A 22,119-nucleotide genomic window follows, 5' to 3' on the forward strand; every position below is an offset into this window, starting at 1 on the left:
TTTTAGATTTTTTATCGAAATTGAAATATTTTAGTATTTTTATTTTTAAAGTTTTTTTTCAATTCTTTTAGAATTAGGATTAAATTGAAAGAATATGTAAAATTGAACGTTAATTTTGTTAAATTTTTTTTAAAATTAGAACCAAATTGATATAATTTATGGCATTGTAGAGCTAATTCGATTATTATGTCAATAAAAAGATCACATTGACATTTCGTTAATGATTTAACAGAGTGATCAAAATATCAAACCTGAATAATATTAATGACTAAATAAAAAATAAGCTAATAATTGGATGAGATATTGGGTTGTTACTCAAAAGATAAATAGTAAAAATATCCTATTTATTTATTAAAAAATACTTAAAATTAATGTATTATTTTATTATTATTTCACTTTAAATTTCATCAATCATAAACTCGTGAGAGAAAGAATTTCAATTACATTGACTTCGGAGCCTTTGCATATGGTTTATTAAATGTCGTATTTGTCAGCCATCACTTTTCTCTTTCCTATAAATAAAAGAGAAATGTTGAGGAACTATGAGCATATAACATGAGCTTCTTTTTCCCAGAAATGAAGGCTTCTCAGTGCTTTTCAATGTCTCTATTTCTTCTAATTCTTCTTATCTCATGTCCTTGGCTGATTTCAGCAAATCCCCATCTCAATAATTTTCTTGGTTGCCTTGATTCGTTTTATTCCAATGACATCTCTAAGGTAATTTACACCCAAAATAATGCCTCTTATTCATCTGTATTGAACGCTACCATTCAAAATCTCAGATTCTCAACTCCAGCCACACCAAAACCCTTGGTCATCGTAACACCATTGCAAACTTCTCATATTCAAGCAACAATCCGTTGTTCAAGAACAAATGGCCTGAATCTTCGAATTCGGAGTGGTGGTCATGATTTTGAAGGCCTTTCATATGTCTCTCAAGTTCCATTTGTTGTTCTTGATTTGACCAATTTTCGATCAGTTAAGATCGATGTAAAGAACAAAGTAGCATGGGTTCAATCTGGTGCAATTCTTGGTGAGTTTTACTCTGAAATTGCTAGAAGAAGTAGAACCCTTGCTTTCCCTGCTGGTATTTGCCACACTGTGGGCGTTGGTGGGTACTTAAGCGGCGGAGGATATGGTTTATTGTTACGAAAATACGGTCTTGCAGTGGATAACGTAATTGATGCTGTATTTATTGATGTTAATGGAAGGATTTTGAAAAGAAAATCCATGGGAGAAGATCTATTTTGGGCCATTCGAGGTGGTGGAGGAGGGAGCTTCGGAGTCGTCCTTTCATGGAAAGTAAAGCTGGTTTCTGTTCCATCAACAGTGACGGTTTTCACCATTAGAAAGACCCTAGAAGAAAATGCGACGAATCTGGTTCATCAATGGCAATCAGTAGCCCACAAGCTTCCTGGTGATATATTCTCAGCTGTTACAATGAGAAAGGTGAATCGAAGTGGTAAACCAACGATTCTAGTTGCTTTCAGCTCCTTTTTTCTTGGTGACACTAATGCATTGATTCCATTGATGAAAGCTCGATTCCCAGAACTGGGACTAAAGAAGGAACATTGCACTGAAATGAGTTGGATTGAATCGATTCTTTATTTCGGGCAAATCCAAAACAAATCTATCGATGTTTTACTTGACAGGAGTTACAAATCACCTCTCAATGCTCCATCGTTCAAAACAAAATTAGATTACGTCAAAAACCCAATTCCAAAAGCTGGATTCGAAAAGATTTGGTCTAAGCTTTATGAAGAAGATGCAGAAACAGCAGCCATGGCTTTCATTGCTTATGGAGGAAAAATGGCGGAAATCCCAGAATCTGCAACCCCATTCCCACACAGAGATGGAAACTTATACCATATTGCATACACAGTGGGGTGGGATGGAGAAGAAAACACCAAGTCCCAAAGGTATATGAATTGGATAAGAAAGTTTTACAGCTTTATGACACCTTTTGTTTCGAAATCTCCACGTGAAGCATACGTTAGTTACAGAGACGATGATATTGGAACCAACAACAAGAAGGGTGAAACAAGTTATGCAAAAGCAAGTGTTTGGGGACGAAAATATTTTAAGAATAACTTTGATAAGTTAATTTACATAAAAACAAAGGTTGATCCACATAATTTCTTCAAGCATGAGCAAAGCATTCCGGTGTCAGTCTAAGGGTTTTGTTGATGGGAGTAGCCTTTGGAGTGTGTTTACATCATTTCTGGTGTGTTGTGTAGTTTTTAGGGGTCTTCATCCACGCCATTTGAGTTTGTATTTGTGGGTTAATTGTTTTTATTTTCATTATCAATAATAATCTGAATCTATTTCCAACGTTGGAATAAACTTCCCATCTCATTCAACATTTCTGTTTTCATATTAATTCCAAAAAATTTAACCTATATTGAATAAAAAAAACATAATCCTCGATATAAAATAAAATTCCCAATATTGTTGAGATGTCTTAATCAATCACAATTTTATTATCGATCAAAAAACCGTCTTAATCACAATTTTTTTTTCTATAGATTCAACGCCAGCTAGTTCGATTAATATAAATTTAGACTTATGCTTTTTATAGGCTTAATCCACAAAATTCTGTCCTCAAACTATATCCTTTTTCATTTTACTATCTAATTTTTTTTTGGTTACAAGTAGCATAATAACTACTTTATTCTTTTAAATTGTTACCTTTTAGTCACACCATTAAGTCTATTATTTTTAAAAAAGTTTAACCAACAATTTTAAATTATGTATTTTTTTATTTTGGTACTGAAATATTTTTCTAGTCACGAACGATACTTAAATTATATTTTTATCAACTTGAGACTTTTGTTGGTTCAATTGTTAGTTAATCAAAGTTTTTAGAATTGGACCGATGGTTGAATCAGTCAGGCTACTTATCATCGGTTTAATCGGTTTGCTTGATTCGATCAAATAAATTATTAAAAAAATTCATAATAAAAATAGAAAAATACGTTCAATCAAATTTTTTAACTTGGTTTAACCGACCTTGACATTGCTATATATTATAAAGCAAGAATTAAGAAAAAAAGGGGGGGAGAATAGAAAAAAAATAGAGAGAAATAAGGTAAAAAAGAAAAAAAAGAATTAAAAATTAGCTTTAAAAGTTTATATGATGTCTCAGTCTATTATTGATTGAATTTTTTTTTAACAGATATAATATTGCCGTGTAAAATAGGTAGGAATGATAGTTTAGGTATCACTTCTAAAAAAAAATTTAGGTGCCAACTTGGGAAAATAGGTATAGTTGAGTAACTGCTTTGAGGGTTAAACATTTTTTTCTTAAAATAGACTTAATGGTTTGGCTAATTGTTTGACTAGCAAATGTACCAATTTGGAAAAAGAAAAATAGTTTATGTACCAATGACCCAAAAAAAGCCAAAATCAGAAAATAGATATAATTTAGGTGCCAATTTGTAAGTTAAACATTTTTTTTTATCATTCATTGAAATTGAATAGTGAAAAAAAGGGTTACTACGCAAATAGTCACCTAACTATCAAAATTTTTCATTTTAGGCACTCAAAATAAAAAATTTTGTAATTTAAGCACCCACATTACATAATTCGGCTATTTTGGTCACTCATGTTAAAACCACAAACAACAAGTTGACGTGACAATTAAAAAATTGGTATAATAACAGTCACGAGTTGATGACTAAATTTGTTATTATATCTATTTTTAAACTACCACATCAACTTGTCATTTGTGATTTTAATGGAAGTGACTAAAATGATCGAACTATATAACATGGATGCTTAATTTGTAAACTTTTTATTTTGAGTGCCTAAAATAAAAAAAAAATTAATAGATAAATAACTATCTATGTAATTTACTGAAAAAATAGATACAAAGCTTTTTATTTATTTATTTATTTATTTTTGAGGGAAGCACAAGGCTTTTATTGTATAAACCTTTTATACAATTTACATTTATTTAATCCGCAGTTATTTTAATAAATTATTTGTCGGTGGTCAATGTGAAATGTTTAGTTGTATATTGGAACCATTCACCTATTTATCTAATATAAAAGGTTTGGATTAAAAAATTTGTTTTTGTTCCAAAACTTGTATAGCATATGTGTAATTCTATTAGTATATAAGAGAAAATCAATACGAATTTACACATAGGAAAACTAACATTATTTATTGCACTTTTGAACGGTAAAAATAATATGTAAAGTTACTCTATTTATAAATAAATTATATTTTATTCTTTTTATTAAAAGGAATACATTAATTCTATTTAAACTAATAAAAAAATAATTTACTTATTTTTTAGTAAAATAAGTAAAACGTAATCTAATTCTATTATTATTTTTATAAATTGAAATGTTGGTCTCGGAAATAAAGGTAAAAAAGACGTAAGAAAGATAGAAACAGCATAACAAATGTCTCTATTCTCCATTGGACCTAAATCCTGCTAATATGCATGTCAGAAAAGGATGAATGTTCATCTTTGGAAGATTATAGACATATAACATGTGATTAGCATTATCAAGCTACTAAATTACCAGTTCCAACTTATTTTAAAGGAAACCTTTTTATGTATTTCTAAACATTGGATTCTATTAGATAAGTAAGTTTATTAGGATTACTCCTCATTTAGTCAGATTTGAGAGTTAATTTAGAAAAAGAAAAATTGAAATGGACTTAAAATCTTTCTTTTTTTTGTCACATGAATAGATTGTATTGTGTGTATATATATATATATATATATGAGGGGGATCACTTACTTTATCCCTTGTTGACGGATAAAATTTATTTCATTTTTTTTAGAATTGAAATTAAAATGAAAAATTTTGTAAATATTGAGGGTTAAATTTGTTAAATTTGTTAAGTTTTTTACATTTAGAATCAAATTGATAGAATGTGTAAATATTAGAGCGCTAATTTTGTTACAAGACTAATAAAAGCTTAATCAATTTAAAGTGACTAAAATATTTAATTTCAAAATATTTAACGACTAAATTAAAAAGATAATAATTAGATGACCAAAATAAAATGAAAAGAATAACTAGATAACCATTTTTATAGTTTACCCATAAAAAATAATTTTCAATATTTTTTAACAGAAAATTTTAAAATAGATTAACTTACACATTATAAAATATATAAAGATTAATTTACGTTTTTTTTCTTGTCAAATAGAGAGCCTCTAAATAAAGGGACTTCCCTGATTACAAATATATATATATATATATATGAAACCCAACAAGATCTACTTGCACTTTTGATCTTATTCTGCAAGTGTGATTGTTTTCAATTTTCTTTGGTCAAAAACACATACTTTCAAAGAATTGAGATTGGTAAAAGTAATATAAAGTTGATTATATTAAGAGTTGAATTATATTTCGTTTTTTATTTAAAATATAGGTAAATTAATCTCAATAAAGTAAATTAAAGAGTAAATTGGTTTTTCTATTAAAAATTTTGTTCAACTTCACTATTAAAAATTGATCTTTATACATCAATATGATGTACATGTGGCATATCACATGTTATTATCCTGTTCTTTCATCAATCATTTTAATTTTTAACAAAAAAAACTAATATGATGTTCCAACTAATGTACCTAAGATAAATTTAATTATTTTTTAATAAAAGAAGTAAAACAGAATCTAACTCTAACCATAAGTAACTTTACTAATTGAGATGTTGGTATCAAAAACAAGACATAAGAAAGAGAAACGACATAAGACATGTCTCTATTCTCCAATGGAAGATTATAGACATATGACACATGATTAGCATTATAAAGCTTTTAAAGGAAACCCTTTATCTTCTTTTCTATATATTTCTAAACATTGAATTCTATTAGGTAAGTTTATTAGGATTACTTCTCATTTAGTCAGATTTGGAGTTAATTCAGAAAAAAAATGGACTTAAAATCTTTTTGTTACATGAATAGATTGTATTATATATATATATATGAGGAGGGATCACTTCGGTTTTGTGCTGATGGGAGATTTATTCTTTTGAAAGAAATTTTTAAAGTGTTGTTTTCAAAAATATTGATTTGGGCTGTCAATAACTGAATGTATAGTCCCCGTTGTTGGGATTTTATCCCCTGGCCTCTACAAAGAGCTATGAGGAGGACGCTTCAAAAAAAAAAAGCTATGAGGAGGACACCTTAATTGGTGGAGACAGTTACTTACAAGACTCGACTAGGAAGCATCACCCTCCGTGAAGCATACACAATACTCTACAGAGGTCAGGGGACAAAACCCCGACCATAGAGATAATATCTTCGATTCGATTGTTAACAATCCAAATCAATATCTCAAAAAATAAAACTTTGAATACTTCTCCTAAAAGAATTGAGTCCCCAAACAGTTTGAAATACTGATGCTAACTAAAAATTATAGACAAAGATAGTGAGGCAGATGACAAAACCATCTGTTGGTTTTCTATAAAATCCAATTAGGTAAACAAGATGTTGAATATCTTCATTCTTGACTTTGTCAAATTGTACAACCCATACCCGTCGAAAATTGCATAAATAGATTTGATAAATGTATGAATCATAAAATAGATAAAGCTTGAAAGATGAGTTTTGCACTTCTTCTCCATTTTGTTGGTGGAAAAGAACTTTGTTAATGACAACTGTGATCTTGACGTTAAAAGATGAAAATTATAAAAGAAAAGAAATAATACTGAAGACATCGTTTTAATTAAATTAATGTTTTAATCTTAACAGTAGATCGAAGTTTCATAGGTAGCTATAATATTAAATTTAGTCTTACATTTTTTTATTAATTTTGTCTTTCTTATTTTTCAAGTTAAATTTAATTATCAATTTTTTAAAAAGTGTCAAATTATTTTTTAGTAAAAAATATTAACTAAAAGATTAGTATTTTTTAGTGATGTTGGGATGACAACTTGCATGACAATCCACATATATTTTATGCTAACATGATATTATTTGTCTTATATGTATTATCAACAAATAATCTAAAAATTATAAAAACACTCAAAAGAATAAAAAAATCTAAATTCAAAAAAATATAAAATGTTTATAAAAATTCAAAAAAAGAAAAGTATGGAATACGTGCCACCATTTATCGCTAGATAATACATTGAATTGCTACCTAAATGCTTGTGTATCTTATTATATAATTTATACTAGTTTCTTAAATTATGTGATGTACAGGTTTATTGTATTTAATAATTAAAGTATATCAAATTACATATTAAAAAATAAATTTGTAAAAACTAATATTCCTAAATAAATTTATTTTTTATAAGAGATTTAAAAAGGTAAAAAAATGGTGTTGGTCTATCGTTTGACACGAGTTTCTGTCTGTCGTTTGACATGCTACTCCAATAGAAAAAGTTGTTTTTTTTTCTTGCTCTTTTTCATTGTATCCTTACGTTGTTTTTTTGTTCCTCTTGAATGTGGTCTTGATATGGACGATGATCTAGCCAATCTGAGACTTCGTGATAAGGAAGACGAGGCGTTCTAGGAGGAAGCAACAGTAGGAGATTAGGACTATCGGATTTGTTTAGTGCGATGCTGTCTCACTGATAGTGTTGTCCACTTCCCTTCTCTACGCAACACTATGTCTAATTTATGGCATCCAATTGGAGGGATATGTATATCAGATCTAGGTGATAAGAGGTATCTTTTCCAATTTTTCCATGAGATTGATATGCAAAGGCGACTCAGGTACTCCTTGGTTTTTCAATAACCATCTTCTCATTCTGCAAAAAATTCAGCAATGAGAAAATCTGTCATATATTTTATTAAATCTCACTGAATTTTAGGTCCAAATTTATGATTTGCCCCCAGGTCTGATGACTAAACATATGGCAAGACAATTTGGTGATTTTTTGGGAAAATTTTTAGAATATGATACTGCTATTCTGGCTTCGGGTTTTAAACAGTTTATGTGAATTCGTGCTAGATTGGATGTTACTCTTCCATTGAAAAGGAGGAAAAAGATCCAGATTGTGAAAGACAAGACAGTATATGCCCGTTTTCAATATGAGAAATTGAGCATTTTCTGTTTCATTTATGGCAAATTGGGGCATGGTGAGAGCTTCTGCCCTCTTAAGCTTCGGATTGAGCCAACGAACATTATTTTTGGATGAGATTTATCTTTGCGTGCTGAGACGCGGCGACGTGGTAAAGCTAATAGTAGGTGGCTCTGTCAGTCTAATGGTTCGTAGTGGAGCAAATTGAATATGGAAGGTAACAATCAAAGTAGTAAATGGCCAAATAATATGAGGAATAATTATAGGAAGGAATCGTGGCAACAATATTCAAATCCAAATTTAATCCCTTTGGATCCTAGTCAATAGATTTTATATAAAGAATCTAACAACTAGCGCAAATTGGGCGGTGGTGCAATTCATGGTAATATTTCTAGGAATGGGCCATTGGATTTAATGCTGAAAGAGGAAAATGATCCTTTAATTAATATGGAAGGAAAGAAACGACAAAGGATTGTGGAGGATTCATCACTTATTGTGGGGAAGAATGGGGATTAAGTCATTCCGATGTAACGGCTAGCTCTGGTGATCAGAGCAGCCGAATGCGATGAAAATAATTAGCTGGAACGTTCGTGGTTTGGGGAGATCACGAACTGTTAAGAGGCTTAAGAATAAGTTAAGAGCTGTTAATCCCCAAATTTTGTTTCTAATGGAAATAAAATTAAGTGCTAAAAAGATGAAATCGGTGAGATTGAAATGCAGATTTGAGAATGGAATCGATGTTGGGGCGGTGGGATCAAAAGGTGGTTTATCGCAAGGGTGGAAGGGGAATTCGTTGATTTGCCTTAAGTCTTTTTCATCATTTCATATTAATGTCGATGTTCAAGATGTTGAATGTGATACTACTTGGCGTTTAACGGGTTTTTATTGGAACCTGGAAGAAAAGAATAGAAAGGAGTCTTGGGAATTACTTAGGCGTTGGGGCAAGATCAAAGGATCCCTTGGGTTGTCCTAGGGGATTTTAATGAGATTATGAGCTCTTTTGAAAAGAAAGGAGGACGACTACGAGTTGATCGTCAGATGCATAATTTTTGAATGGCATTGGAAGGTTGTGGACTCAATGACCTTGGCTACATTGAAAGGTGGTTTACGTAGGAGAGAAGAAGATTTTTCTCTACAAATATAAGGGAGAGGCTGGACAGGGGTGTTGCGACTTTGAATTGGATTAATGTAGCGACGTAAAAATTTTAGCTTGGTCGCTAATTGTGGCGATTTAGTGAAAACTTGAAAACCAAAGTTTGATTTTAAAATAAAGAGGGGGAGTCGCCACCGATCTTTTTCTAGGTGTAATAGGACACCTAATAAATCATCTTTTTAGAAGAAGATTCATTTTCTTTTAACAAAAGGAAGGCCAAATTTAGGTCTACATCAAAATCAGAGTAAAGTAGGGTTCGGGAGTCAGTTACGCGCGAGGAAGGTATTAGCACACTCGCGACGCCCACAATTGGTATCTTGTAAAACACGCGTTGTTTTGATTCTCAAAAATACAAGTTCAATTTGACATTTAATCGTGATCCGATTGAAAAATGAAAATTTTTAGTTTTTGGTTTTTTAGAAGGGTGTCCCGTTTTTAACACGAGCCGATGAATTTCACCCAACATAGTGATGAAATCGATGACTTGATGTTAAGTTGGTACATTGCCTTATGTATTGAAATTAATTAGAAAACGAGAATAAGATTTTCGAAATAATGCAAAGCAAATTTATATGAAATAAAAATAAATAAAAGACAGAGCTAGAAATATATTGAAGCAAATATAAGTGTGACAATAATATTAAAACAATAAAGATATATGCGATATTAAACGTAATACCAGAATTAAACAGGAAATGGAAACAATGAGTGTATATACATAATAATGATATTAAGAGTATGTACGTAAAATATATATATATATATATATAAAAATAGTAATAGTGTTAGAAATATACCATATATAGTGTTTGAAGTATATACCTAAGATAGTAAAAATATAACTAGTAATGTTGAAATATATACATAATATATACATATATATATGAAATAGATATTGAAAAACGTATGTACATGACATATGAAAAATATATACATAATAATATTAAAATAAAATAATAAGTGATAATAATGAACATAATAGGTATAATAAATAATATAATGATATATGGGAATAATACTATATAAAAAGTATATATATACACGTATAATAAAATATATGTACTAATATTAATAATAAATGTAATAGGGATAAAAAAATATAATAATATATATAATATGGTATTAAAAATATATATATAACATAGTATTCAAGAATATGTACATAAGATAATATGTAAAAAAAAATATAATATCGTATTCGAAATATATAAACGATATGGTATAAAAATATAAAAATATATACATGGAATAGTAAAGAAATATATATAACTAATAACATTAAACATATATACATATAATGTATAAAAAATATATAATATATACACATATATAATAAAAAATATTAAAAGTATATACGTAACATATATAATAGAAATAATAGTAGTAACTATAGTAATAAATATTGATAATAAATGATAAAAGGAATAAAAATAACGATAATAATAAAAATATTGATAATGATAGTTATAGGAATAATATAAATAATATTTAAAATAAAATAAAATAGCAAAGAAAATAGAAAAATCAACTTAAATCTAAAAAAGGACTAAATTCGGAACAAAAACGAAGTTTTGGGGCAATTTTAAAAAGAAACAAAGTGAAAAGGACTAAAAAGCGATATGCGCGTAACCTAGGGGGACCAAAAGCGCAATATTCCCTCCTCCCAAAACGCAGCGCATGGCAGAAGACCAGATCACAAAGCGCAACAAATTTCGGAGCCAAATTAAGAAATATTAAAACTCAATTGCGAAAACAGGAAAAGGTAGAAGGGCTAATTGCGCAATTGCGGATCCTGAGACTGACGGGTCGGGTTGCGGGTCGGCCCCCCAAAACGACGCCGTTTTGGGCGCTTGGGGGGCCTAATGAAACGGCGTTGTTTCATATGTATTATAAATGTAAAATTTTTTTTACAAAAGCCCATTTTTCTTTGCTTTAAAAAAAACTCTCTCTCATTTCTCTCTTTTCTCTGCAGGTCTCCACATCCGACAAGGGCTCCGGTCAGTCGCCGCCACCACTGTCGTCGGCCACCGTCACGCGGTGGCCGAAAGTTCAAAAGGTCATGTTTTTTTTTCTAGTTTTAAAATATATATATTTTATGTTTATATTAATAGAAAAAATAAAGAAATATGTGTATATATGTATGCGAAAATAAAAAAAAATAAAAGAAAAATAAAAAAGTAACATTTATCCCGTTTGCTTTTGTTTTCTTCTTCGAATACTTGCTATCTATGTATGTTTTTGGGACTGTTGTTGTTGTTTTAGTATGATGATTTATTTCATGGATTTGCCAAAACCCTTTACAAAGAATTTTGATTTGGTTTTTATAACCATTTACAAATATTAGTCTATTATTCTTGTCTTTTCGCGTGTTTCTCTTGCAGGAGCAGTTGAACGGTGCTGCAGAGTTGGTGGCCGGTGCAAGTGGTCTGACGTCGGTGGCGTGGTGTCAGAGGGTGGTTATGGCACAAGTGAGAAAGTGGCTAGGGTTTTTTTGTTCCGACTTGCTTTGTGTTTTTTTCTTTTGGGCTAGGGTTTAGGTTTAGATTGGGTTTGGACTCGTTTAATTAATGTTGGGTTTGGGGTTGGTTTGTAATGGGTTATTGGGCTAATTTGGGCTCCTACAGCTTTCCCTCTTTGCTCATTGTCGTACAACGAGAATAGAGCTAAGACTTTCAAGGAAGACCAAATTTGCTCGGTCTTGTTGAGTCTTGACTTGCTTTGGAGCTCCTCTTTTTCAAATAGTCTCGTTTTAATTCACCGCATCTCGTAGTTTTGGTTCAATCCACTGCATCTTCTGGCATATGCCCTGTAGCTTCAATCTATTCAAATGTATCTTCAAGGATATGAGATCTGTGGCTTCAATCTGCTTCACTGTAACTTTAGTAAGATAAGATCTATAGCTTCAATCTACTCTTCTATCGTTTCAGTGAGATGAGGTTTGTGGTCTTCTCTTTTGTAACTTTAGAAAGGCAAGATTTCTGAAAACAGAAATTTGAAAAATAGAAATTGAAAATACCTCAGCGTGTTCTGAAGCTCAACTCACTTCTCGCAATATGAGTTGAATTTTGAAAACAGAAATAAAAACATCACAATACCAAAACCTGTTAAACTCAGGTGTCTTTTCCTTTAATTCAATACAGCTATCATCACATCCTCTTGCTCTACTGGAGCACCTGTATATGTCATGTATGATGTTATCATGATATGCACATGTTGGTCTTAAATGCTTATATGCCTACATGATCATGCTATACACCTTAGGCATGTTTTTCGCATGTCTTTTTTCATCACGATTTTTGTGATGATCTGCAATCACTACTTTGACTCTTGACTTTCTCTTCAGGCTTTTTACCAGTCCTCAAACTTCACGAGTAATCAACATTTCTCAAACATCACTCTTTTGCCCTTGGTTGAACTTTGTCTTTACTTTGAGACTCTTGTATTTGTCAAATTTTCATCCAGGTAATGCTTAACATTTCTTTTTGTTTAGAGTATATCATTTCACTATTTATCATATAATAAACACATAATGAGATGCATAAAAATTGTCAGGTAGGGACAAAAATGGTACCTCTTATTCATTTATTTCAAAGGTAACAAACAAAGAAAGTTAACCAAGAATAGTAAAAAATGTCATATAAGAGAAATAGGATCGCATTCAATGGATACAAATGCTCTAGATATTCAACACATGAACTCTTCTACGTTTCTTAATCAAGAATCTTTCCAAGCATGGCTTCTTGCGTAAAAGATTTCGAACTTTCAAAAATACTCCAAATACTGTAATCTCGCTGTTTGACCCATCGTTCAAAACATCTTACTCTTTGAGCCAGGTTTGCTTCATTAGAACGCCCTTTCAGATTTTCATCCTAATCCTTTTTTCTTTTCTTCTTTTTTTTTTCAAGCATAATATTTCTTCACAGCATCTAAGTTCACTAGATTCGGTAACTCCTTCCCATCCATCTCAGTGAGAATCAAAGCTCCACCCGAGAATGCCTTTTTTACGACAGTCCTTCCCAATTTGGTGCCCATTTTCCTCGAAAGTCTTTTTGTATTAGGAGAATCTTTCTCAGCACGAGTTCTCCTTCGTGAAATTCTCTTGGCCGTACTTTCTTATCATGGGCCGCGATCATTCTCTTCTAGTACATCTGTCCATGGGAAATTGTCTTCAAACATTTTTCCTCGATAAGGTTTAACTGGTCATATCGAGCTTCAACCCATTCTGCTTCCTCTAATTTTGACTCCATTAAGACTCGTAGGGAAGGGATCTCAACTTTGATAGGTAGCACAACTTCCATTCCATAGGCCAGAGAGAAAGGAGTTGCCCCCGTAGATGTCCGTACAGATGTGCGATATGCATACAAAGCAAACGGTAGCTTCTCGTGCCAGTCTTTATATGTCTCGGTCATTTTCCCAATAATCTTCTTAATATTCTTGTTGGCCGCTTCAACAGCTCCATTCATTTTCGGGCGATAAGGTGATGAGTTATGATACTTTATTTGAAATTATTCATACACCTCCATCATTTTGTTGTTCAGATTCATGGCGTTATCTGAAATGATTCTTTCAGGCAAACCATATCGACAAATGATTTCCTTTTTCAAAAATCTACAAACTGCAGACTTCGTCACATTGGCAAACGAAATGGATTCTATCCATTTTGTGAAGTAATCAATAACCACAAAAATAAACCGGTGTCCATTAGAAGCTTTTGGGGAAATTGGCCTTATAACATCCATGCCCCTCATGTAAAAAGGCCACGGAGAAGTCATGACATGAAGGGGCGAAGGGGCTACATGAATCTTATCGCCATAAATTTGACATGTGGCATTTTCTTGCAAAACTAATGCAGTCGCTTTCCATCGTTAACCAGTAGTAACCGAGTCTTATAATCTTCTTGGCCATAGTGAAACCATTGGCATGTGTCCCACAAATTCGCTCATTGACATCTTCAAGTATTTTTCTAGATTCAACAGCATCCACGCATCTCAAGAGCATCTGATCTTTTCCTCTTTTGTACAGAATGTCTCCATCAAAAACGAATCCCGCTGCCATTCTTCTGATTGTTCTTTTGTCATTCTCATTTGCTTGTTCGGGATACTTTTGATTCTTAATATATTTTAAGACATCATGGAACCATGGCCGTCCATCTGACTCTTTTTCAATGCTGAAAAAATGTGTAGGGACTTCATATATGCTCATTTGAAGAGGCATTATTTCTATTTCTCTGTTTGTTTTGAACATTGAAGTCAAAGTGATCAGGGCATCAGCCAATTGATTTTCTTATCGTGGGAAGTAATTAAAAGTTATTTTTTTGAATTCTTTAATCAGTCTTGCCACTAGATCGTTGTATTTGACTAATTTTGAATCTCTCACTTCCCAATCTCCACGGATTTAGTATATCACCAACGCTGAGTCCCCGTACACCTCTAAGATTTCGATGTTTCGTTCAATAGCTATACAAAGTCCCATGATACAGGCCTCATATTCCGCTATGTTATTGGTGCAGAAGAAATTCAGCCTGGAAGTGAACGGATAATGGTTCCCTTTTGGTGATATTAAGACTGCTCCAATCCCATACCCCAAGGCGTTGGACGCACCATCAAAACTCATCTTCCATGGCTTCTCTTTTGATGACTCGAATTCCTTTTTTATGATGCATATTAAGTCTTCATCTGGGAAATCGAATCTGAAGGACTCATATTCCTCTGTCGTTCGAGTCGCTAAAAAATCAGCTATTTCGCTCCCTTTTATCGATTTCTAACTTACATAGGCAATGTCGTATTTCGATAAAAGGATCTATCATCGTGCCATTATTCCTGAGAGTGCAGGTGATTCCATCATGTACTTTATTGGGTCCAACTTCAAAATTAGCCATGTCGTATGATACAACATATATTGCCTGAGTCTCCGAGCTACCCAAACCAAAGAGCAACAGTATTTTTCAATGGACGAATACTTTGCCTCATATTCAGTGAACTTTTTGCTGAGGTAGTAGATCGCCTTTTCTTTCTTTCCTGACTCGTCGTGTTGCCCCAGTATGCAACCCATTGAATTTTAAAAACATAGTCAGATACAATATTAATGGCCTTCCTGGAGTTAGTGGTACTAGACTGGAGGACTAGATAAATATTGTTTTATCTTATCAAAGGCCACTTGGCATTCCTTATTCCATTCTCCTGGATTATGTTTTCGTAGAAGCCGAAAGATTGAGTCACATTGGTTGGTAAGTTGAACCTCCCTAAAAATCCTCTGACTTCCTTTTGCATGCGCGGAGGTAATAACTCTTGAATGGTTTTTATTTGATCTGGATCAACCTCGATACCTCTTTTACTGACAATGAAGCCTAGCAACTTTTCCGAGGTAACCCCAAACGTACATTTGGCTGGATTAAGCTTTACCTGAAACTTTCTCAGCCTTCTGAACTTCTTCAGGTTCACTACATGCTCTTCTTCCCCTCGGGATTTAGCAATCATATCGTCGACGTAGACCTCTATTTCTTTATGCATCATGTCATGAAATAACGTCACCATAACCCTCTGATATGTTGCCCCAGCATTCTTTAACCCGAATGGCATCACCTTGTAGCAGAACGTTCCCCACATCGTTATGAAGGTAGTTTTTTCCATATCTTCCGGGGCCATCTTGATCTGATTATACCCCGAGAATCCATCCATAAAGAAAAACAATGAATGTTTTGCTGTGTTATCCACCAACGTATCAATGTGTGGTAAGGGAAAATTATTTTTAGGACTTGCTCAATTCAGGTCACGATAATCCACGCACATTCGTACTTTTCCGTCTTTCTTTGGTACTGGGACTATATTAACCACCTATTCTGGATATTTGGAGGCCTGTAGAAAGCCAGCATCAAATTGCTTCTTGACTTCCTCTTTTATTTTCAACATTTCAAGTCTCATCCGTCTTAACTTTTGCTGAATGGGTTTGCATTCTGGCTTTAATGGGAGCTTATAGACCACTACATCTTCATCCAATCCTGGCATGTCCTGATATGACCATGTGAATACATCTTTGTACTCGCGGAGCAAAGCAATCAAATTATGCCTGGTGTCTCCCGAAATAGAAGTTCCAATCTTCACTTTTTGCTTCCTTTCTTCAGTTCCTAAATTTATTGTTTCAACAAATTCTTGATGAGGCAAAATCTGTTTATCCTCTTGTTTCACCATTTAGTAAGTCCGGAGATGAGGCATAGTCTTCAGCATTTTCTTCAGCTTCGAATTCTCCTAAACAAACAGCCTTCTCAAAATCGATTTCAGGACTCGTAACGGGTTTGTTCATGCTGCTGATATCTGAGCACCTAAAAGTTGAATGAAAAAGGAAACTAGAAGAGTATCCAAGTATTGGAACCAAAAAACGAAATGTTATGGCACGGTATGAGGAAAATGTAAGGATAGGCTATGAAATGAGAAAATAATTATAAAATTAGTGATAATGCGAAAGATCGTGACAAAATGTATCTTCATTGATATTCATTTAAATGATAAAGAGCAAATGCAAGCCCTTACAAAAGTATTCTATTATATCTAAGGACACAATAGAGGGTTAATGTTTGAGCATTACTCTGAAGACTTATAAACTACAAGAAGGTCCTCGACAGTCAAATTGTTCAACATGAAACCAGAAGGACAAGGGCGTATCGTTGAAACATCTTTACTTGCCTCACTTCCTTTGTCAATGACATTTATACTGACATTCTGAAGACTCCTTTTAATTAATAACAGCGTGCTTTGTGTATTATCCTATCCAGGGTATATCATCCCTGCAGATGTAAATGTTTTTGACAAAATAGGGTACATTATGGGATCCCATTCTATTTCTCGGCCTAAGGTTATTACGATCCTTCTTTCTTGATCCTTCTTCCATTGTTTTCTTCTTTGACGCATATTCGGCTGAAACCCCAAGCCGTATCGGGCCTTGTGGTGCATTGGCTTTAGAGCCTGACTATTCCTTGCTGAAATTTTCCCAAACCTTTCCTCGCTCGGGCTCCTCTCCCCACAGTCAGCTTGATACTCATCCTGGTATTTCTTGATAGTTTTGGCACGGGAATTCTGTTTCCCTCAGCGACGAATGTGGCATTGACAAATTCAAGGGATCGGAAGAAACATTCCACTGCGTCTTTGCTTACTTCAAGGTATGGGGCATCAGCAGAGATAGATGCGACAATATCTTCTTCTCCCTCGACGGTGACCAAACAGCCATCCATGATAAATTTCACCTTTTGATAGAGGGATGATGGGATCGCTCCAGCGGAATGGATCCAGGGTCTTCCCAAAAGGTTATGTTTTTTTTATTTTTTTTCTAGTTTTAAAAAATATATATTTTGTTTATATTAATAGAAAAAATAAAGAAATATGTGTATATATGTATGCGAAAATCAGAAAAAAATAAAATAAAAATAAAAAAGTAACCTTTATCCCGTTTGCTTTTGTTTTCTTCTTCGAATACTTGCTATCTTTGTATGTTTTTGGGACTGTTGTTGTTTTAGTATGATGATTTATTTCATGGATTTGCCAAAACCCCTTACAAAGAATTTTGATTTGGTTTTTATAACCATTTGCAAATATTAGTCTATTATTCCTGTCTTTTTGCGTGTTTCTCTTGCAGGAGCAGTTGAACAGTGCTGCAAAGTTGGTGGCCAGTGCAAGTGGTCTAACGTCGATGGTGTGGTGTCAGAGGGTGGTTGTGGCGCAAGTGGGAAGGTGGCTAAGGTTTTTTTGTTCTGACTTGCTTTGTGTTTTTTTCTTTTGGGCTAGGGTTTAGGTTTAGATTGGGTTTGGGCTTGTTTAATTAATGTTGGGTTTGGGGTTGGTTTGTAATGGGTTATTGGGCTAATTTGGGCTCCTACAATTAATATTTGTCCTAATTACCAAGTTGAACACTTAAATCATTCATTCTCAGACCATTGCCCGATTTTGTTGGATACTTTTGGAAATTAGAGGAAAAACACGTCTTCAGATGTTTTTCGATTTGATGTTAGTTGGTGTCTGGATAATTCTTTGGAATGAGAAATTCGAAGAAGTTGGGGAGAAACGACTGGAAATATCCCTGATAACTTAGGGGTCTTGGACAACATCTTCAGAAATGGACCAGAATCAGATCTAGAGAATCAAAGAGAAGTCGTTTGGAACGGGAGGAAAAATTAAATTACCTTTATGATCAGGAGCCAACTAATGAAGTTCTTGCTGAAATTACAGATGTACAGGTAGGACTTAATCTTCAGGCTGATCAAGAAGAATTATTTTGAGAGCAACAAGCTCGATTCAACTGGCTGAAAAATGGAGATAAAAATACCAGTTTTTTTCATAAAATGGCTGTTCAACGGTAGAATCGCGGTCGAATTAATGAATTAGAAAGGATGAATGGCACAAGGACTCATACAATAGAGGAGATGTTAAAACTAGCTTTTGATTTTTTCGAAGATTTATTCTCGGCTTCTAAAATGAGATAGATGAACGTGTTTTTGGATTGGTGGAAAAATGAATCACTGATGATATGAATGATTATCTACTTCAACAATTTATGGAGGAGGAAATCACATGTGCTTTTAAGACGATGGAACCATTGAAAGTCGCGGCAGTGATGGATTTCCAGCAATTTTCTTTCAAAGGTACTGGCAAATTATTGGTCCTGAAATGTTTAACTATTGCTTATCTATTTTGAATGGTGAATCTGAGATTGAAACCATTAATAAAACTCATATTTTTTTAATTCCTAAAGTTGATAAACTGAAAATCTCTCAATTTAGACCCATAAGCCTTTGTAATGTTGTTTACAAAATTATCGAGAAAGTCTTGGTGAATCATATGAGTACTATTTTGAGAAGTATTAATGAAGCTCAAGGGGCTTTCCTTCCTGGAAGACATATTTCGGATAATGTTCTTATTGCTTATGAGGTGTTTCATTCTTTGAAAATGAAGAAGGTAAAAAGGGAAATTTTGTACTGAAACATGATATGAGTAAAGCGTACGATCGTGTTGAATGAGATTTTTTTGTTGGAATGATGACTCATTTAGGGTTTCATATGCGGACTGGATTGTTCTTGTCATGAGATGTGTTTGCTCGGTTTCTTATTCGGTGAATCTTAATGGGTCGAGCAGTGAATGGTTTTCACCTTCGAGAGGTTTAAGACAGGATGATCCTCTTAGTCCCTATCTATTTCTTATTTGTGTTGAGGGATTCTCAACTCTTATTAAAGAAGCTGAGCAAAAGGGGTTGATGATGGGAGTTCCTATTGGAAGAAAAAGATTCTTGATAAACTATTTATTTTTTGCGGATGATTGTATTCTTTTTGGGGACACATTTGTTGAAGGGGATAAGGTAGTGAGTGATGTTATAAAGGAGTATGAGACAATTTCAGGCCAAAGGGTGAATTTTGAAAAATCTCTAATATACTTCGGGGCTAATGTTAATGTTAATATCAAGGATACCATCACTACTACATTGGGACTAAGGGTTGCTTTAAACCCATAGAAATATTTAGGGTTGCCAATAATGGTTGGATGTAAGAAGAGTTGGGCTTTTGCTAATTTTATTGACAGGTTCAGAAGACGCATAGATGGCTGGAGTTTAGGCTACTTACCGATAGGAGGAAAAGAAGTTTTCGTCAAATCAATCCTACAATCTATCCTAGTTTACGCAATGCAATATTTTGAATTGCCTAAACTCTTATGTAGGAAGCTTGAAGGTATTATGAAAAAATTTTGGTGGGAAAATAATAAATCGCTGAAGGGTATTCATTGGAGCAATTGGGATGTTTTGTGTAAACCAAAGAGTGTCGGTGGGTTGGGTTTCAAAAATATGCATTTGTTTAATAAATCGTTATTAGCAAAGCAAGTGTAGCATCTTTTATCCCAGCCCAATTGTCTTTTAACCAAAGTTCTTAAAGCTCGTTATTATCCATATTCAGATATTTTATTAGCCAAGATAAGTTTTTACCCTTCGTTTACCTGGCGGAGCATTTGCAACGCTCGTGATTTGATTGCTGATGGAGTTTTGTGGAAAATCGGCAACCGCATTAAGGTAAACATTTGGAATGATCCTTGGTTGCCTGGAGTGGAAAACAACAGAATATCAGGGCAACGTATGAATCCAAGATGGACAACAGTAAATCAATTAATTAAATCTGAGACAAACACCTAGAATAAGTGACTTATATATAGCCTTGTGAATAAAGATCAGGCGCAACGTATTATTTCCATCCCGATTTTTGAGACTTCCAACGGAAGATTTGCTAGTGTGGAAGTATGAGGGGTCTGGAGAGTATTCGGTGAAAAGTGGTTATAGAATTCTTACTACTAACTACTTACAGAACATCAACTACATCAACTCTACTGCTGATATCTACAAGATTTTTTACAAGTCTTTGCGGTCTGTTAACATCCCGGAGAAAATAAAAATACATATCTGGAGATTGCTTAACAATTATTTGCCTCACTACAGTAATTTATTGTTAAGAAAGTTAAGGAATGATTATGTCTGTCCTCTTTGCAAGGAAGCGTCAAAAGACACGGATCATCTGTTGTGGTCTTGTAGTCTTCTTCAGGGTGTATGAGCTTCCCTTCAAATTAAAACTGCTCATGTTGATAACACCTCCAATTACAAGATTCACTTTGTCAAAACTTTTATTGCAGCAGATGATCAAAGCAAACAAATTATTTCAATTTCTATTTGGACCATGTGGTATAGGAGAAATCAATTGATTCATGAAGATGCCAAATTTTCTCTGCAGGAAGTGCTTAGGTTTATTCATGGTTATGTTCAGGAAGTAAATCTTTGCAAAGAGAAACTCGGTGGTTCTGATGGTTTTCTAAGAAAAGGGTATTGGAGGCCTCCAGTTTTGGGTTTCATCAAGATTAAATTTTGACGCTACCTTTCAAAGAGATTCTAGAACTTCTATAATAGCAGTTTTAGCGAGAGATTCTAGAGGTGAAATTAGAGGAGCCGAAACTTATCTGATAGAGGATGTTGCTGATGCGTTCGATGCATTCATTGCTGAAGCACGGGCATGTGAAAAGTCGTTACTGTTCACGCGAATGATGGGTTTCTGGTGCCTGGTCGTAGAAGGGGATTCTTTGACAGTTATCAAAAAGCTGCAAGCAAGGGTGGAAGATAAATCGATCCTCAGACCTATTATCCATCACATTCGAGATTTAGAACATTATTTCAGAAAGGTAGTTTACCTTTTTATTCTTCGTTCTATAAATGATGCAGCCCATACCATGGCAGCGGAAGGGCAAAGAAGCCAAAGATCTGGGTTTGGGGTTGATGGAGTTCCGGCTTCAGTAATGCGGTTTGTGGAAAGGGATTGGAGGAGCTGGATGCAGACGAATCAAAGACTGTCATAGTTTGCTTTGTACTGGAGAAGGTTCTCTGAATCTCCATGACTGGTTTCAAAGCACTTGGGTTTTCCTCTCACATCTGAATCGTCTTTTACAATGAGAAGGAAGCTGTTTTTAGCTGGTATTTGTGGGTGCTCTCTTTTTTGTTTGAAGGCCAGAGTGGGTTTTGTTTTTTTGCTTTTGTGGTTTTTTAGAACGTTTCTATGTGCGCATTTATGGCTTTGGACTTTTGGTCTGTTTCTTTTTTGTTTTTCTTGCCGTTTGCTTTTATTATTTTACTTGCTCCAGTGGTATTTGTCTTTTCTGCTTTATTTTGATGTAACCACCTGGCACTTCGAACCGTGTGTTAATAATATCAGTCTTTTCATTGAAAAAAAAGGTAAAAAAATATTTTTATACATTTATATTGTATTAATTTATATTTACAAAATACATTGTTTAAATTATATATTACAATTCTAATATGAATCATAATTACACGAAAATTATCAAAAATCAATTTTATTATACAATTAATCATACATAAAAATGACATTGTTTCAATAAAGAATAAAAAATTATAACGTATCATACTTACATTGAAATCATTCCAATTTATAATATACACAATAT

The 22,119-nt window shown here is 33.4% G+C and overlaps 2 protein-coding genes across 12 annotated transcripts; one reads left to right on the forward strand and one right to left on the reverse strand.

Moving 5' to 3' along the window:
- The first annotated feature begins 528 nt into the window (after window positions 1-528).
- On the forward strand, window positions 529-2,329 carry LOC107927518 (berberine bridge enzyme-like 18). The gene has a single exon (XM_016858606.2). It carries the CDS (start codon window positions 556-558, stop codon window positions 2,173-2,175), a length of 1,620 nt encoding a protein of 539 aa, XP_016714095.1. The 5' UTR covers window positions 529-555; the 3' UTR covers window positions 2,176-2,329.
- Window positions 2,330-7,243: 4,914 nt separating this feature from the next.
- Window positions 7,244-21,746, reverse strand: LOC107927596 (uncharacterized). 11 transcript variants are annotated; one of them, XM_041079331.1, is made up of 5 exons: window positions 21,349-21,746; window positions 21,121-21,258; window positions 20,116-20,216; window positions 12,250-12,321; window positions 10,714-12,126 (listed from the first exon to the last, which is right to left on the reverse strand). In XM_041079331.1, exons 1-4 carry the CDS (start codon window positions 21,387-21,389, stop codon window positions 12,275-12,277), a joined length of 327 nt encoding a protein of 108 aa, XP_040935265.1. In that variant the 5' UTR covers window positions 21,390-21,746; the 3' UTR covers window positions 10,714-12,126; window positions 12,250-12,274. The 11 variants fall into 11 exon arrangements, 5 of the variants coding, with proteins under 5 accessions (XP_040935263.1, XP_040935266.1, XP_040935264.1 ...); XR_005903597.1 differs by lacking the exons at window positions 10,714-12,126; window positions 12,250-12,321 and adding an exon at window positions 7,244-7,722 and having other exon boundaries at window positions 20,105-20,216; window positions 20,305-21,258; window positions 21,349-21,728; XR_005903596.1 differs by lacking the exons at window positions 10,714-12,126; window positions 12,250-12,321 and adding an exon at window positions 7,244-7,722 and having other exon boundaries at window positions 20,305-21,258; window positions 21,349-21,727.
- Between the last annotated feature and the right edge of the window lie 373 nt (window positions 21,747-22,119).

This window comes from Gossypium hirsutum, chromosome A10 (genome assembly GCF_007990345.1).
Source record: "Gossypium hirsutum isolate 1008001.06 chromosome A10, Gossypium_hirsutum_v2.1, whole genome shotgun sequence".
Lineage (NCBI taxonomy): Eukaryota > Viridiplantae > Streptophyta > Magnoliopsida > Malvales > Malvaceae > Gossypium > Gossypium hirsutum.

Coding starts and splice junctions, on each gene's coding strand:
- LOC107927596 (XM_041079328.1), bottom strand. CDS start 21,389: ATGGTATGGGCTGCATCATTTATAGAACGAAGAATAAAAAG. Junction 20,217..21,120: donor TCAGCAACATCCTCTATCAG/ATAAGTTTCGGC, acceptor TTTCCACTCCAG/GCAACCAAGGATCATTCCAA. Junction 17,438..20,115: donor CGTTGCAAATGCTCCGCCAG/GTAAACGAAGGG, acceptor ATAACCTTTTGG/GAAGACCCTGGATCCATTCC.
- LOC107927518 (XM_016858606.2), top strand. CDS start 556: ATGAGCTTCTTTTTCCCAGAAATGAAGGCTTCTCAGTGCTTTTCAATG.